General features: G+C 38.7%; 1 protein-coding gene across 4 annotated transcripts in view; it reads left to right on the forward strand.

Moving 5' to 3' along the window:
* Positions 1-18,818, forward strand: part of LOC114652027 (H(+)/Cl(-) exchange transporter 3) — a 183,311-nt gene that overhangs the window by 44,891 nt on the left and 119,602 nt on the right. For 2 of the 4 annotated variants that reach the window (XM_028802180.2, XM_028802184.2), the window contains exon 2: positions 6,987-7,162. In XM_028802180.2, coding sequence (XP_028658013.1) covers positions 7,003-7,162 — 160 coding nt within the window. In that variant the 5' untranslated portion in view covers positions 6,987-7,002. Of the gene's footprint in view, positions 1-6,986; positions 7,163-18,818 lie in introns of those variants that run through there. The other 2 variants (XM_028802183.2, XM_051927643.1) reach the window with 2 other exon arrangements.

The raw sequence follows: 18,818 nt of genomic DNA on the forward strand, positions 1-18,818 counted from the left end.
AGCTGAGCATCGTAGGTCGAAGCAGCCTGCCCCTCGAGGGTTGTCCTTCTCCAGGAGGGCTGGCTGTCTGCAGCAACCGGACCATGGCTTTGTCCTGTAACACAACAATAGGAGAACTGTGGGGTGTTACTGTGCCTTTGTTTGCTCTTGTCGTCCTCCCCGGTTCTCCATGGCTCAACCCAGCCATCCATGACACTGTTAATGGTGTTTCATTTGAAAGACATGATTCAGCCAGCTCTGGCATTTTTATTTAAACATTGTTTAATAAATGTCTTGGGTAGCAGTTTGATGTGAACAGGTGGAAAAGATAGCATCTTTCTTTCTTTTTCATTTCCTTTGTATTAGAATGGGTGTAAATCCTTCTGAACAACTACATTTATGTGATGAGGGTTGTTTGCTAGAAAAATGTTACAATGTTACAATGTTTCATTTTGGCAATTTTTGAACCTATTACTGATCTGTAGGAATTCCAGTACCTTGCAACATAAGTGAACAGAGTAACAGGTTTCAGTGGTGCTAAAGCAGTTGGAAAGGTATCTCTTATGACCAACTACAACTAGCATTAACAAATGGCTAACCAAAGATAAGGTAAGGATAATGTAAGAGAGTTTATCTTTAGTGCGCTGAAGGAATTGCTGCTGAAAATGGGGTTTTGCGGCCATATGTAAATAAAAAAAAATATTAGTAATTTCAAGCAGTAATAGCCATTATACACACTAGTAATGCATTTTTAATTCATTTAATGTTATCTAGTTATGAAAAGGTATGAATTTCTACCAAAAATATGAACATTTGTGGAAACGTTTGAACTTTTGTGTGTGTGTGTGTGTGTGTGTAATATATGTATATGTGTGAATATATAATATATATATATATATATATATATATATATATATATATGTGTGTGTGTGTGTGTGTATATATGTGTGTGTGTGTGTGTGTATATATATATATATATATATATATATATATATATATATATATATATATATATACAGTGCATCCGGAAAGTATTCACAGCGCATCACTTTTTCCACATTTTGTTATGTTGTAGCTTTATTCCAAAATGGATTAAATTCATTTTTTTCCTCAGAATTCTACACACAACACCCCATAATGACAACGTGAAAAAAGTTTACATGAGGTTTTTGCAAATTTATTAAAAATAAAAAAACTGAGAAATCACATGTACATAAGTAGTCACAGCCTTTGCTCAATACTTTGTCGATGCACCTTTGGCAGCAATTACAGCCTCAAGTCTTTTTGAATATGATGCCACTAGCTTGGCACACCTATCCTTGGCCAGTTTCGCCCATTCCTCTTTGCAGCACCTCTCAAGCTCCATCAGGTTGGATGGGAAGCGTCAGGGCACAGCCATTTTAAGATCTCTCCAGAGATGTTCAATCGGATTCAAGTCTGGGCTCTGGCTGGGCCACTCAAGGACATTCACAGAGTTGTCCTGAAGCCACTCCTTTGATATCTTGGCTGTGTGCTTAGGGTCATTGTCCTGCTGAAAGATGAACTGTCACCCCAGTCTGAGGTCAAGAGCGCTCTGGAGCAGGTTTTCATCCAGGATGTCTCTGTACATTGCTGCAGTCATCTTTCTCTTTATCCTGACTAGTCTGCCAGTCCCTGCCAAAACATGATGCTACCGCCAACATGCTTCACTGTAGGGATGGTATTGGCCTGGTGATGAGTGGTGCCTGGTTTCTTCCAAACGTGATGCCTGGCATTCACACCAAAGAGTTCAATCTTTGTCTCATCAGATTAGAGAATTTTCTTTCTTATGGTCTGAGAGTCCTTCAGGTGCTTTTTGGCAAACTCCAGGCGGGCTGCCATGTGCCTTTTACTAATGAGTGGCTTCCGTCTGGCCACTCTACCATACAGGCCTGATTGGTGGATTGCTGCAGAGATGGTTGTCCTTCTGGAAGGTTCTCCTCTCTCCACAGAGGACCTCTGGAACTCTGACAGAGTGACCATCGGCTTCTTGGTCACCTCCCTGACTAAGGCCCTTTTCCCCCGATCGCTCAGTTTAGATGGCCGGCCAGCTCTAGGAAGAGTCCTGGTGGTTTCGAACTTCTTCCACTTACGGATGATGGAGGCCACTGTGCTCATTGGGACCTTCAAAGCAGCAGAAATTTTTCTGTAACCTTCCCCAGATTTGTGCCTCGAGACAATCCTGTCTCGGAGGTCTACAGACAATTCCTTTAACTTCATACTGGGTTTGTGCTCTGACATGAACTGTCAACTGTGGGACCTTATATAGACAGGTGTGTGCCACAGGTAGACTCCAATTAAGCTACAGAAACATGCGAAGGAATTTATGGTGGCCCAGGATTATGAGTTTTTTCGTAGGTTTCAGAGATTCTAGTGTTAAACGAGTGAGCTTCAGTTACCTTGATATTAAGTCTAATGGGAGGAGACAATCTCCTAGGTAAAGTGAGGAAAATAACCTAGCCAACAAACATTCCCAAGAAACAAAAGAATATCATCGGCTGATAAAGAAATTTTTAAGAAATGTTTAATTAACTGTTATAGGGAAAACAACTGTGAGTTGCATTAAAGTTCTTTGAATGGCTCCACCAAAAAATAGAGTATAGGAGACCAGGGACAGCCTTGTCTCACTCCCCTGCAGATAGAAAAGGGGAAAGATACGTCCAAGTAAAAAAAAAAAAAAAAATGATGCATTGGCAGACACTAATTTGTCTTGATCATGTTAATGATCCCTATGAAGTCAGTAGACGGATTAGGAGAGCTTGGGGGGGTCATGATGTCACTGGAAAGGGGCGTGTGGTGCCCCATATATCTCTGGAAAAGAAATGGCAAGTTCAACCTCTCTGACAGAGAAGCTGTGGCTGCCTGACTCTTTAATGAAACTATATAAGTAAAGCGTATGACTGAAATTCATGTAGTGTAATAGAGCTTAATTAAACTATAAATGTGCTCACAGCAATGATCCAACACAAATTTGTATAAAATTGAGAACTGTTTGATTTGTGAACAACTTCCTTGCTGAATGTCTTCTGGTTATGCCTAGAAGAAAAAAATGTCATGGGCATTAGTAGGGGTATGCACATAAAAATAAATTTCCAAAATAGCACAATCATAATTCTCAGATAATGCAATTAAAAGAAACCATTGAGTAGCAAGAATAAGCTTTTGAAGCAGAGAGAGGAAAAAAATCAATCTCAAAGTACAATGGCAAAATGCCTCACAGTAAACCTATGCATCATATTGTGCTATGTTTTCAGAAGAACTTGATAAAGTGGCTGTTTTTGGAAGTGAAAGAACTGTGAAAAAGTAAACTTAAAAAATAAGACGTCAGTGGCATGGGTTGACTATGAAGCAAAATGCAGCAATGAGAGATTGAATTGCCACAGGTAGATATAACATTCCTACGAGGCCCTACTACAGTTAATTGTCCCCTAGATTTGTACTTATCCAGAGATTTTACTAATTTTCTTTGTGAATATATGCTTTTTTTTTTTGGTTGCAAAGTCAATTCAAATAATCTTTTTCTGTGAAAAAAAGTCTTTCCAAATTGTGTTGTAATCCTGTCATACAGTATAAATTTTTGTAATATGTAATATACTGTAGCATAAAAACTTCCTCAAGTCTGCTTAATACAATACAAGTTGTGAGTGGGTTACAACTTTTCCCAGCAGCATTGGTCGCAAGGCAGGAAACACCCATGGATATTATGTTACTCCCTAATGCTCTCCTGTTTTGGTAGATTGTTTAATATAATCCCCCTTTTCAAAAAGGTTGTGATCCTGTGTAAAATGTAAATAAAAACTGAATGTGATGATGTCACATGTAAACCCTGTAATTATAAATGGCACAAAGACAATATATCAAATGGCAAAATGTGGTCATTTTGAATACAGTGATCCCTCGCTATATCGCGCTTCGTCTTTCGCGGCTTCACTCCATCGCGGATTTTAAATATAAGCATATGTGAATATATATCGCGGATTTTTCACTGCTTCGCGGATGTCTGCGGTCTACAGTACGTGTGCTTCCTCAGTTGATTTGCCCATTTGAATTCAAACAAGGGACGCATTTGAATTGAAACAAGGGACGCTATTGGTGGATGGCTGAGAAGCTACCCAATCAGAGCATGCGGTTAAGTTCCTGTGTGCTGCTGATTGGCTCAGCGACGGAGTGCTGCATTAACCATGAAGTACTAATCTCACTCATTCAGCATTAACGTACACAAGCGCCAACAGAAGATGCAAATGATTGCAGAAAAGGTAAAAGTTTTGGATATGTTGAAGGAAGGATACAGCTACACCGCTGCAGGACATCATTACAGCATAAATGAGTCCACGATTCTTTTTATTTAAAAAGGAGGAAAAGCATATAAGATCTACAGCCGCAGTGTCTTTTAACCAGGGCGCAAAATGAGTTGCAAGTGGACGTTGTAAGGCAGTAGTCAGGATGGAATCTGCTTTAGGGATTTGGATTGAAGAGTGATGGAAGAAGAACAACGGCGGTGCTAAACAGTTGCCTGAAGAGGCTCCTTTAGAAGAGCTGTAACGCTATCCTTTGTTGTGCAGTAAAATTAAACTCATTGTTATCGGACAAGTCATCGTGTCATTGTTGGTGAGTAACCATAATTAATTATTTACGTACAGTACTTATTACATGTACATAGTTTAGTGTCACTGTACACACATTTTATTGTGTACAATTTTTCTTGCATTGTACGTATTTATTGATGGTGGCCTGTCTGTCGTAATGGCTGTAACATATGTGATATGGGAGATGCTCGATATTTTTAAAATAATATTTAGGTTTTACTGTATGTAAACTGTGTTTACATACATAATTTCAACGAATCTTACCTAATATCTAAGAGAATACAAAGGGTTTATGCTGTATAATTGTGCGTGAAATGTTTATAATAGTGTGGAAGAGTTTATAAGGGCTTAAAATATATAAAAATAACCACATGAACATATGGTTTCTACTTCACGGATTTTCTTATTTCGCAGGTGGCTCTGGAACGCAACCCCCGCGATGGAGGAGGGATTACTGTATAATTTTGCTTATTTTAAGTATAATGCTAGGAACACTTTTCAAAAATGCATATAGTAACTAATTATGTAGTAACTAATACACACCAGGTCAAGAAAGCTCAGCAGATGTTGTAGTTCCTTAGGAGGTTGAATTGAGTGAAAATCTCTTTTCCCATCCTCACCACCTTCTACCTGGGCACTATTGAGAGTATCCTGACGAGCTGCATTACATTCTGGTTCGGAAACTGCATTGTGTCTTAACAGGGTCTCTTTCCTGAGATTCCTCACTCTCCTGTTTTGTCTTTGTAGAGTGATATATTACTCTACTTTCCCCTTTTTGTATTATTAATATGTAGCCTTTGTCAGAATGCCTCAGATCTCACAGACTTAACCACCGTTTACCATTTAACTTCTCCCCACCTTCCCTTCTACATCTATATTGCCTAGGGGGATAAGGTGGTCTCGTGGCCTTGGAACCCCTGCAGATTTTTTTTTTCTCCAGCCATCTGGAGCTTTTTTGTTCTTTCTGTCCTCCGTGGCCATCGGACCTTACTTTTACATTTAACTTCTCCCCACCTTCCCTTCTACATCTATATTGCCTAGGGGGTAGGGTGGTCTTGTGGCCTTGGAACCCCTGCAGATTTTTTTTTCTCCAGCCATCTGGAGCTTTTTTGTTCTTTCTGTCCTCCATGGCCATCGGACCTTACTTTTACTGTATGTTAGTGTTCCCTAATTCTATGTTCTTATTTATTTTTTTATTTTTTCTCTTTCTTCATTATGTAAAGCACTTTGAGCTACATCGTTTGCATGAAAATGTGCTATATAAGTAAATGTTGTTATTGTTATAACCTTAGGCAATTCGGTGTAGTAAAAGACAAGCAGGAGTTAAGTTAAAACTTAAAATAATGTATTATTTATAATATTCATAAATAACAATATGCAAAGTACATTTGAATATTGGCAACCATACAACCTGATAAATGTTGATGTGTAGTTTCAGGTGGTGCACAGACTTGTTAATTACTTAAAATGTCTCTAGTTAAGGAATCATTTTTGGTCAGCGTTCTTCAGAACAGGCTGCATGCCTGTCTCAATATGGCTGCCGTGCTGTGCTCTTCATTGTGTTGTCCTTTTCAGTTCATGGTGAGTGAGATGGTCTTTCATCAGTTTGATAAGAGAGAGAAAGAGAGGAAAAGCAAGCAAATTTATAGGTTTTCTGTCCAACCCCTAGAGCCAATAGGGCGTCATGGTACTTAAATGCTTTTGATACAAGCCAATTCAAAACAGCCATACTTCAGACCAATGGGGTAGAGAACACCTTCACACCTGCCCCCAAAATCATTTGTTGAGCTGAAGTTTGCCAGCTAGGCAGTCTGGCATTCCTGTGGGGGTTGACTGAGAGAGCCCTACAGAGAATTACTTGCCATACTTGTTTGAGGCACTTCCCCCAACCGTAAAATTCACTATCATGACTTAGTCCTAAGGGGTAGACCTGAATGCTTCTCACTAATGAAATACTAATATTACGTTGCTTTGCCTAAGTTACAAATAAAGACATACGAAATATTTATCAACTTATATGCAAAGTTTCACACCACAACACCCTCTCTTGAACTGTTTGATTTCATGCCATCTGGCAGGAGATATCGCTCCACAAAATGAACAGCAAGAATATGTAATAGTTTATTTGTACAGGAAATAAGACTGCTAAACAATCTGTAACATGCATATAACAAGTCAGTTTTTATGGACATAATTATTTATTTTAATTTGTAGTAATTGAGTATTTTACATAAGCATTTGGTTGGACTTTGAATTGAGCACTGTCTTAGTTTACTTTTTTGTGTTTTTTCCCTTTCTGCACATTCTCTGGTTTTGAGTAATGCAATTTTGTCCCATTGTAGTTTAGATATGGCTGGAATGACAAATAAACCTGAAACTGAACAATGTATTTCCTTGTTTTAGGTTATCAAGTTGCTAAATGGAGTCAGAGCAGTTGTTCCATAGAGGTTATTACAGAAACAGTTACAACAGCATAACCAGCGCCAGCAGTGATGAGGAGCTTTTAGATGGGGCAGGAGGCATTATGGATTTCCACACTTCAGAAGATGATAACTTGTTAGATGGGGATGTTTCTTCTGGTAAGTATTCTTTAATTTAGTAGAATTGTTTTTAATATTAGAATATGTATTGATACATGTTCTGCACTGATACATTAAATGCTTCGACTTTCAATTCATAAGGTGTGGTAGCTCATTAATTGAACCTATTATCATTTTAGAACATTAGAACAATCTAGACAAGAACAGGCCATTCAGCCCAACAAATCTCACCATTCATACCCACTTAATTCTTCTAAAATAAGTCTAGTTTTGAAATTCCCTAAAGTCCTACTGTCTACCACACTACTTGGTAGATTGTTCCATGTGTATATGGATCTCTGTGTAAAGAAAAACTTCCTCACACTTGTGTGAAATTTGCCCTTAACAAGTTTCCAAATGTGTACCTGTGTTCTTGATGAACTGATTTTAAAATAAGTCTTGATCCACTGTACTGATTCCCTTCATAATTTTAAACACTTCAATTATGTCTCCTCTTAATCTTCTTTTACTTAAATTGAAAAGGTCATCTTGTTAAATCTTTTGGCATGATTCATCCCTTGTAGCCCTGGAATCAGCCTAGTCACTCTTCTCTGGACTTTTTCTAGCACTGCTGTGTCCTTTTTGTAACCTGGAGGCCAAAACTGCAGACATTACTCCAGATGAGGCCTCTGCAGTGCATTATACAGTGCATAACCTCCATGAACTTGTACCCTACACATCGTGCTACATAACCTAACATTCTATTAGCCATCTTAATGGCTTCTGAACACTGTCTGGCAGTTGATAGTGTTGTATCCACTACACCTTCTAAATCCTTCTTGTAAGGTGTATTTTTCAATTTTCAGACCTCTCATTGTGTATTCAAACCTAACATTTTTACTTCCTATGTGTAATACTTTACATTTACTTACATTATATTTCATCTGCTACAAATCGGCCCAAGCCTGTATACCAGGGCTGTTCAATTACAAATTCGGTTGGGCCAGATTTTCAAACCAAGACCTTTATCTGGACCAGACATTTTCAGTGACCAGTAAGCAGCAGGTAATAAATGAAATTAAAAAATAAACATTTTGGTCTGACCTAGGCACATCTCAAAGTGCATAAAAACAAAATAGTGCACAGTGTTAGTAATAAAATGTTTCCCTTTTGAAATAAAATAAATATTTTGGTAATATATGACCCAGGCACATCACAGCCCTAATTCAAAACACTTAAAAAGAACTATCAAAGCTATTTGTGCACAAACTTTCAACAGGTGATAACAGTAACTAACATACATAAATACAACATCTACTGCACACTGAGGGAACATACGTTCGGTTTAAATCACCACATGTGTGATTAGCAGTGCGTTTTTGGCGGTGCACATACATTGCGTCTGGATCAAGTATGAGGTACTGTGAAGGTAATATAGAGGCTGAGAGTCCTAGTGCCACATGTCGTGTTTTTTTTTTTTTTTTTTTTTACCAAATAACATTTAAAATTTTGAAAATTTGAAATTGAGAAATCAAGTATGATAATAATAATTCTTTACATTTACATAGTGCTTTTCTCACTACTGCAAACTCCACACAAGAAGCACCTTGAACCCAGCATCTCCTTATTGCGAGGATCCAACACTATTATTAAGGCACCTGCTTAGGTGTTCTATACTGCATAATATTGTGCTTGATGGTTTAAAATTACAAACACAGAATTTCTGAAATCAGAGAATATTAACCACAGGTTAATAACAAGCTCTACATTCTACAAAAAGTTGTAATGTAGTCCCCCAAAACAATCCATGCTTAATTGATTGAGTTTTAAAGAAAATTCAAAGCTTTTTATTTTTTGCATGTTTTTTTTTATCAAATTCAGCCTTTTTAATTTGTTCTTTGCTTTGTGTGTCAATTGTGGTAGAAATTTAACATCTTATTAAAGAAAGAAACATCCCCTAACAGGACAAATCAGTTATCGGACAGGAAAAAAGATGTTCATTGTATGTTTTAATTACTCCTCTGTAAAATGCCTTAGAGGGAGCATTCTTCAAAAGCAGTCCCTTACAGCATGGTCAGAATGATCAGAGAAACAAAGAATAAAGGTTAATTTTATAAACTAATGAATTTACATACCGTGTCAATAAATGCATACATTTTACTCTGATTCATTGGTTTACACCTAAATGATTTATATAAAATGAAGTCTATTATATCCTGGTTTCCCAATATGCCTGCAGAGGTTTCTGACATTTATTAACCCTTTATGCTGTTTCTTTAAGATGAATGTTATGCCACCCTAAAATTTTTCTTCCACACAATTGCTGATTGTCATCCTCATAACAGACATGAATCCACAGGATTGAAGCGTGGGAGTGGAGGGTCAACCATTCCAATGAAGAGAAGTGCAGAGTCGGTGCTTGTCAGTAACAAGGCTCTCATTGGATTAACAATTGGATTAATTTGCGAAAACCCACATTTGCACTCACTTGATGAAACTGGAATACAACTATGACTCAGCACACAATTGATTATAGAAGTGTTTAATTTGTAGTCGATGCCATATGTACCATCCCAAAAAAAATAAAAAGAACTGTATCATAGACTACTACCACCACTTCTAGACACACAACAACATGGTGCATTGTAGGTTGAATGTTGATAGGCTACTCATTCATGGTCTGTACTACTGTAGGAATTTCTGAATCCTTACGAAATGTGTTTTTCTTGGTTTTTCTGTGCATTTCTGGTGGTAACACTGGGCCACTCAGAGGTTTCTTCTGGGCCGCCATTTGAATAAGCCAGCTGTATACTGTCCATGTCCCTCTGTAATGATTCAATGGATTCCAAAATGTCTGCTAATCCACCTACCTTGGTATCATCTGCAAACTTAAATAGCTTGTTACTTATATTCCTATCCACATACACAGTGCATCCGGATAGTATTCACAGCGCATCACTTTTTCCACATTTTGTTATGTTACAGCCTTATTCCAAAATGGATTAAATTCATTTTTTTCCTCAGAATTCTACACACAACACCCCATAATGACAACATGAAAAAAGTTTACTTGAGGTTTTTGCAAGTTTATTAAAAATAAAAAAATAGAGAAAGCACATGTACATAAGTATTCACAGCCTTTGCCATGAAGCTCAAAATTGAGCTCAGGTGCATCCTGTTTCCCCTGATCATCCTTGAGATGTTTCTGCAGCTTAATTGGAGTCCACCTGTGGTAAATTCAGTTGATTGGACATGATTTGGAAAGGCACACACCTGTCTATATAAGGTCCCACAGTTGACAGTTCACGTCAGAGCACAAACCAAGCATGAAGTCAAAGGAATTGTCTGTAGACCTTCGAGACAGGATTGTCTCGAGGCACAAATCTGGGGAAGGTTACAGAAACATTTCTGCTGCTTTGAAGGTCCCAATGAGCACAGTGGCCTCCATCATCCGTAAGTGGAGGAAGTTCAAAACCACCAGGACTCTTCCTAGAGCTGGCTGGCCATCTAAACTGAGCGATCGGGGGAGAAGGGCCTTAGTCAGGGAGGTGACCAAGAAGCCGATGGTCACTCTGTCAGAGCTCCAGAGGTCCTCTGTGGAGAGAGGAGAACCTTCCAGAAGGACAACCATCTCTGCAGCAATCCACCAATCAGGCCTGTATGGTAGAGTGGCCAGACGGAAGCCACTCCTTAGTAAAAGGCACATGGCAGCCGACCTGGAGTTTGCCAAAAGGCACCTGAAGGACTCTCAGACCATGAGAAAGAAAATTCTCTGGTCTGATGAGACAAAGATTGAACTCTTTGGTGTGAATGCCAGGCGTCACGTTTAGAAGAAACCTGGCACCATCCCTACAGTGAAGCATGGTGGTGGCAGCATCATGCTGTGGGGATGTTTTTCAGCGGCAGGAACTGGGAGACTAGTCAGGATAAAGGGAAAGATGACTGCAGCAATGTACAGAGACATCCTGGATGAAAACCTGCTCCAGAGTGCTCTTGACCTCAGACTGGGGCGATGGTTCATCTTTCAGCAGGACAAGGACCCTAAGCACACAGCCAAGATATCAAAGGAGTGGCTTCAGGACAACTCTGTGAATGTCCTTGAGTGGCCCAGGCTTGAATCCGATTGAACATCTCTGGAGAGATCTTAAAATGGCTGTGCCCTGACGCTTCCCATCCAACCCGATGGAGCTTGAGAGGTGCTGCAAAGAGGAATGGGCGAAACTGGCCAAGGATAGGTGTGCCAAGCTTGTGGCATCATAGTCAAAAAGACTTGAGGCTGTAATTGGTGCCAAAGGTGCATCAACAAAGTATTGAGCAAAGGCTGTGAATATTTATGTACATGTGATTTCTCAGTTTTTTTTTTATTTTTAATAAATTTGCAGTACTAGGGTGTTGTACCGTGTTAGCCATTATGAATGTAGAGAAAAGCCAAGCAAAATGACACCTTTTATTGGCTAACTAAAAAGACTACAATATGCAAGCTTTCGAGGCAACTCAGGCCCCTTCTTCAGGCAAGATGTAATCAATACCATCTTGCCTGAAGAAGGCGCCTGAGTTGCCTCTAATAAATTTGCAAAAACCTCAAGTAAACTTTTTTCAAGTTGTCATTATGGGGTGTTGTGTGTAGAATTCTCAGGAAAAAATGAATTTAATCCATTTTGGAATAAGGCTGTAACATAACAAAATGTGGAAAAAGTGATGCGCTGTGAATACTTTCCGGATGCACTGTAAATGTGTTATAAAATAGTCATATTAAAAATAGCAGCATCGTCCCTAGCACTGACCCCGGAGGAACACCACTCTTAATGTCAGCCAATTCTGATAGGGTTCCTTGAACCATGACCCTCTGCCTCCTGTGTCTGAGCCAATTCTGCACACATCTACACACCACACACTGAACTCCCCATTTCTTTTAGTTGGATGCCCTACCTGTCATGTGACACCTTATACAATTTATTCTGAAAGTCCAGATAAATAATATCATATGCTCCACTTTGATAATATCTTATTACTTCTTTTTAGAATTCCAGCATGGTACGTCTGGAGTATTTTTTTTTTTAATTTTCTGTCCTCCCTGGCCATCGGACCTTACTTTTATTCTATGTTAATTAGTGTTCCCTAATTTTAATTATTTATTTTGTCTTTTTTGTCATGTAAAGCACTTTGAGCTACATTGTTTGTATGAAAATGTGCTATATAAATAAATGTTGTTGTTTTTGTTGAACATGACCTTCCTCTTCTGAACCCATGTTGACTGTTCAGTAAAACTTTTATTCTTGCCATGTATTGCTCAATCTTATCCTTAATAATTCTTTCCATTAATTTCCCTGTGATGACAGCTTACTGAGCTATAGTTGCTTGGATCTGCCTGGAATTTCTTTTTATTTGACGGGGTGATATTTGCTATTTTCCAGTCCTTTGGAATTTCCCTAGTGCGCAGCGACTTCCCAAAAGTAAGCATCAATGATTTATATAGTTACTCGCTAACCCTCTTTAAGAACTAGAGATAAATATTATATGGTCCTGGTGATCTGTTTGATCTCAGCCTATTTAATTTGAGCAGTACTTTCCCCTCTGCAATTTCCAAATCACTCCTTAGTAGTTCCTTTTACTGGTGGGAGGTTATCCACTTCCTCACATGTGAAGACACCAGAAGAATGCACGTTTAGAGCATCTGCTATTTTACTGTATGCATTTTTTTAAATTCCTCATTGCTATTCCTGATGGACCACATACAGCTTTTTCCCCTTTGCAGCTTCTTTTTCAATTCTTAATTAACCCAGAGTTTTCAAGTTTCCTACTAATTCCAAATGTAGGTAGGTACCTGTGCTGCATTATATGTAAAACGTTTAAAATCTGCTCCTCAATTGTCTTAAAAGCTTATCCCAGTCTGTCGTCCTTAGACTTTGCTGCATCTGCTCAAAATTTGCCTTACTAAAGTTACATTTAACAGTTAAGCATCCGCACTCTTCCAAAACACTGAGAACTGTATTATATTATGGTTACTTGACCCTAGTGGTTCAATCATGTCTAGACTGTCAATTCTATTCTGAGTACAGTAATCCCTCGCTATATTGCGCTTCGACTTTCGCGGCTTCACTCCATCGCAGATTTTATATGTAAGCATATTTAAATATATATCGCGGATTTTTTGCTGGTTTGCGGATTTCTGCGGACAATGGGTCTTTTAATTTCTGGTACATGCTTCCTCAGATGGTTTGCCCAGTTGATTTCATACAAGGGACGCTATTGGCAGATGGCTGAGAAGCTACCCAACCAGAGCGTGTATTACGTATTAAATAAAACTCCTCAAATATATTGTGAGCACGGGGGCTGTTTGCACCCCTAGAGGATATGGCCACTCCTCAAAAAACGCTGAAAGATTACCTTCACATTGCTCTCTTCCTTGCTGGGCTTACACATGGCTGCTTTATCAAGTGATATGCTTCCCGCACTGTGCTTCGCATACTTAAAAGATCAAACAGCACGTATTGATTTTTGATTGTTTGCTTTTCTCTCTCTCTTGCTCTGACATTCTCTGCTCCTGACTGAGGGGGTGTGAGCAGGGGGGCTGTTCACACCCCTAGACGATGCAGACGCTCGTCTAAAAATGCTGAAAGATTACCTTCACGTTGCTCCCATTTGTGCAGCTGCTTTGTCAAGCGACATGCTTCCCGCACGGTGCTTCGCATACTTAAAAGCTCGAAGGGCACGTATTGATTTTTGATTGTTTGTTTTTCTCTCTCTCTCTCTCTGACATTTTCTGCTACTGACGGAGGGGGTGTGAGCAGAGGGGCTGTTCGCACACTGGCCTAGAGGATACGGACGCTCCTCTAAAAAATGCTGAAAGACTACCTTCACATTACTCCCTTCCTTGCAGCTGCTTTGTCCGGCGGTGCTTCGCATACTTAAAAGCCGAACAGCCTTATTGATTTTTGTTTGCTTTTATCTCTCTCTCTCTCTCTCTCTGACATTCTCTGCTCCTGACGCGCACTCCTTTGAAGAGGAAGATATGTTTGCATTCTTTTAATTGTGAGACGGAACTGTTATCTCTGTCTTGTCATGGAGCACAGTTTAAACTTTTGAAAAATAGACAAATGTTTGTTTGCAGTGTTTGAATAAAGTTCCTGTCTCTCTACAATCTCCTGTGTTTCTGTGCAAATCTGTGACCCAAGCATGACAATATAAAAATAACCATATAAGCATATGGTTTCTACTTCGCGGATTTTCACCTTTCGCGGGGGGTTCTGGAACACAACCCCCGCAATCGAGGAGGGATTACTGTATTACATAATATTAAATCTAGACAAACTTTACCAGCATTGGTGCTTTACCTAATTTGTTAAGAAACAGTCACTGGTTATGTTTAAAAACTCCTGCTCTTATGCTCCACTATTTGCAAGGTTATCCCAGTTAATATTTGTAATTCTTTTTCTTCAACAGTGTGTAACAGACAAATCTCTCATAAGTAGCTTCTCTTATAATGTATTTCTCCTGTGATGCTGGGGTAGTAACTGTACAGTTCTATGAGTACTAATATTAGCACTTATTATCATGTTATAACACAGCTATCAGTTGCCATTGTTATTCCAATGTATATTTTGTGTTATTGTTAATTACTAGTATATGGGCACATAGTAAACACAAAGGTGAATGTACTGGAGCATGTGGTACCTGTAAAAAAAAAACAAAAAAACACAACAACGTATAATTGCAGTAGCATTTACATTTTGAAGATTTTTAAGATGTGGGAGGGAGGTCACTTTCATGATATAGATCTTTAGCTTATTTGCCTGCCAACTTTTACAGCAGGCAAATTACTGTTCTATAGGAGGTGCTATGAAATTGGTTAGCAGTTATGAGAGGGGTAGTTGAACAGTGAATAATATACATATTCACAGTTACTGATACAAGGTGAACTTGGAAGGTACCGAGTTTGAAAAAGTGTCAAGTAAACAGGCAATCAGGAACAGAGCAGATAGTGACAGTGTTGAAGTAAAAGTTACTACCTTCACCAAGGAAGTGGGATGGTATGCTCAATGATGTTAGTTTTGATCCTGTTCCTCATTTATATAAGTTCATTTTGTAGCCTGAATTTTTAGCAGCAACCTAGTTGTTATAAATACCTAAATAACGGAATGAGGTAACTGATCAATTTAAAAGTCACTTTTCTCTGATGCAGTTAATGCTACCTTGTGGGCTGTTTGATTTGACATAACTGTTTTTAACAGTTTTATAGTTGTGGGTATTGATGTTTGTGCTGTTGTCCTTATTTGAGCTGGTTTCACAGTAGTGGTAATGTTTTACAAATATGCTTTTATGTGATTAGCACATGAAGGGTGGAGAGGGAGGTGTGGTTAAAAAAGCACATTACATAGAATCAAAATGTCAATGCAGAGTTTTAATATTGTAGTGATAATAAGTTCAATTCAGTTTATTTTTGTATAATGCTCTTCACTGAATTTGGCCTTTATAGCACTATGACAAGTTCACAGGTAAAATGTAACTGCAAACTGAACAAACATTTTATAGAATTTATACGTTGTGACCTCCAGGGGGTGCATGGCTCCCCAGACACCCAACACAACAGACACCAGGACACAAGTTCAGCACAACACACGTTTATTCAGCTGTGGGAAACAAGATTGCTTTTGTCTTGTTTCCCAGCTATGCAAAACAGTATAACAAGCACAGTTAACACAAGCAGTCTATTCCTCTCTCTCTGTCACTCTTTTGTCCAACCGCAAGCTTTGTCCTCCACCTCCAGACTCCGGCTGTCTGTCTGAATGAAGTGAGGTGGCCTCCTTTGTGTTCCACAATCTCCTTCCAGCTGCACTTTTGGGTGTGGTGGCAGCTGTGCAGAGGAGGGTTCAGCTGTTCTCCATGCACCCCCTGGCGGTGGCCATGGGCCCCAGCAGAGTTGTCCTTCCATGCTCCAAACCCGTGGCACTGTAGGAAGCCCGGGGTGCTGCCATCTATTGTCCTGGGGAAGGTACTGCCCGGTGCACGCTCCTTTCCCTGGTGCTTTCCTGACAAAGGCGTCCCGACCTTCTGTTACTGTACCTGGAAAGTCTGTGTGCAGGACCTATACTGTCATACAGCACATTACTGGCTGTCAGAATGTGACGAGTTAGCTATACTTTGAAGTTGAAGCTGTGCTGTATTTAGTGTGGTGTTTATTGTTGTCTGTTTTTGTTCCTAGTAACTTTAAAAATGCTTCTTTTGTTGGTGTGCTCAGCTGTTTGACTGTGAGACGTTTACGTTCATGCTTGCAATTTCATCTGGATGACCAACTTTGCTCTGCTGGTTCTTTGCCTATTTGAGTCCCCGCTTAATCCCACCCCACCCTGCCACCCACTGTTTGGCTTTCATTAGTTTTCTTCTGTCAATAAGGTGATCTCTTCTGCTGCTTATAAGCACACAGTCATTATTATATATATTGGCTTATTGCTAATTTCATTTAAAGTTTTGGGGACATTTTTTGCCTCTGCCGTTGTGTTTTAAATGACAAAAATGGTTTAATTTGGCGGATTTTTTTACATTTACACCCAACTATTTTTGATGATAGAGGCAGAGTAGAATCGATTTCAGCTAAGATTCAATTGAAGTGAAAATGTGTTTTGCTATATTTCTCAAAGTGGACTAAATCATAGAGAAAAATATACATCCAGCTTATACATATTTTTATAGTATTCTGGTGGCACCAAAGCCAATGTCCATGGTAACCTACACAATTATCTTCCCTTTATCCAGAAGCACACTTGTCAAAGTGGTGCAGTGAGATGCTATAACTGCACATTACCTTTCATAGTCAGCATATGCCTTTCTTAGACAACATTTAGTGCAGCACTGGCACGAAAAATCAAGCACAACAATACAGGTAAACAGATACAAAAAATTTTAAATCACTAGATATGTGTGCTGTTCATTAGCAACATTGAGAAAGATTTTTCCCTGCAGTACTTTCTGAATTAATCTGAAAGACTAAATGCTTAAGCTTTAACTTACTGAATCCATAGGGCTCGGAGGAGGAGGTTAGAAGCATGTGCTGATATTGCATTGCCACACCACCAACACGAAGCAGTTGGTAAATATATTTCGCGTTAAAAAACAAAAAAGAAAAGTATTTCCTAAACAGCTTCATAACTCAAAACACAATGTTAACTCTGACGGATTAAATTAGGTCCAAGTCTATGGCTGCCTGGCCACACTAGTGGTGTACATCAGAATTAAAAATACTGTACATTGTTCCTTGGGGAAAAAACCTACCGCCTTTCCTCATACAGAAATTTAAAGGTTGAATAGAGAGTTGGTAAAACTATAACTAAAAAACTTCAACCTGGAAGACCACTAATTCTTGGAGTTCCTGGATATTTAACTTGGCAATATGGTTCTCAGCATGGATTTAGAGCACGTTGATCTACTGTATACATATTCACCAGCTTTTTAATATCGGTGTACCATTTTTCAGAAGGTCAAAAATCATTATCGATGGTGAAATTACTTAATTATAGAGCTTATATGAAAAAGCTCCAAACCTCAGGGTTTCCAGTTCATCATTTCAGGTGATGCTCATTAGAAAAAGCTCTTGAATTTCATAATTGAAGACTAAGGCTTTTTACAAATATTACCTAATCTTTTAATTGTGGATTAGCCACTGACCAGTTTGTTACAAAAGAGGATATATCAGGAATAATTCTTGTTTTGTTTGTTTTGTGGAAACAAAATCTTGCAGCCACATGGAATAGCCCGGACAGAGTTTGAGAGCTACTACTATAGGTCCCTCCATTATAAAACTGAGACCCGGTATGGCTTGTCTAATTTTGGAGTGAGCAGACTGATGAGTGGAGCTCTCGGCTGAGTTATGACATATCCAAGAGAAGACTGAATAATTTTGTTTATTCCTTTGTTTTCATTGCTTTTCATTTTACCTTGATTTGATGCACCATCAAGCACAGTTTCAGTTCTTGAACATTGTGAATATTAAAAGGGGTGACCCGGTTGGTGCCCCAACATTTCCTGTGTGAGCAGTGTGTTCCCTAGGTCCGTGACAATAGACACTCCATGTTTTAAGTCAGCATCATTGTGGGTCTATAGAAATAGTTATTAATATAATATTCTTGCACATTGAAACAATTAATTCATATTGGCAGATATAATAATATATGTAAAAACAGACATGCATTTTTTGGTTTTTGATCATTTTTAACCATCAATTATACTACTGTTTTTACTGTTTAGTGTTTAGAAACACCTTTAATGTATTTTACAGGTGTGTAATTCTTGAGGTGTGATTGCAAATATTCATTTTAATTATGTGGTACTTGTTTCTTACCACCATTTGATAATGGTGAAGGGCTGTCTTGTTTGTTTTTACGTCATCACTACTACAAGTAACAGACGCAGCTTTTGTTTCTGTTTGTGCTTTTGACATGTCACAGTTGAAAAGTGAACACCTGTTTTCTCTATGCTGTTGTCTTTTTTTTCATACTGTTTCATTTTTCATTTTCCAGTGCATACTGATGTTTCATGTTATGCTTTCTATGAAATAACTTAAGCACTTTTCTAAGCAGTGACAGAGCAAACAGCCATGTACACTGGCAGAACATATTTGTATTCCTGAATTTCAATAGGCAGACCAAGCTTTCCATAGTAAGAAATAATTTTAGTATCGTAAATCTGATATCAGCAAAACAAGGATGTGCGAATCTGAAAA

This window comes from Erpetoichthys calabaricus, chromosome 5 (assembly GCF_900747795.2).
Source record: "Erpetoichthys calabaricus chromosome 5, fErpCal1.3, whole genome shotgun sequence".
NCBI classification, from domain to species: Eukaryota; Metazoa; Chordata; class Cladistia; order Polypteriformes; family Polypteridae; genus Erpetoichthys; species Erpetoichthys calabaricus.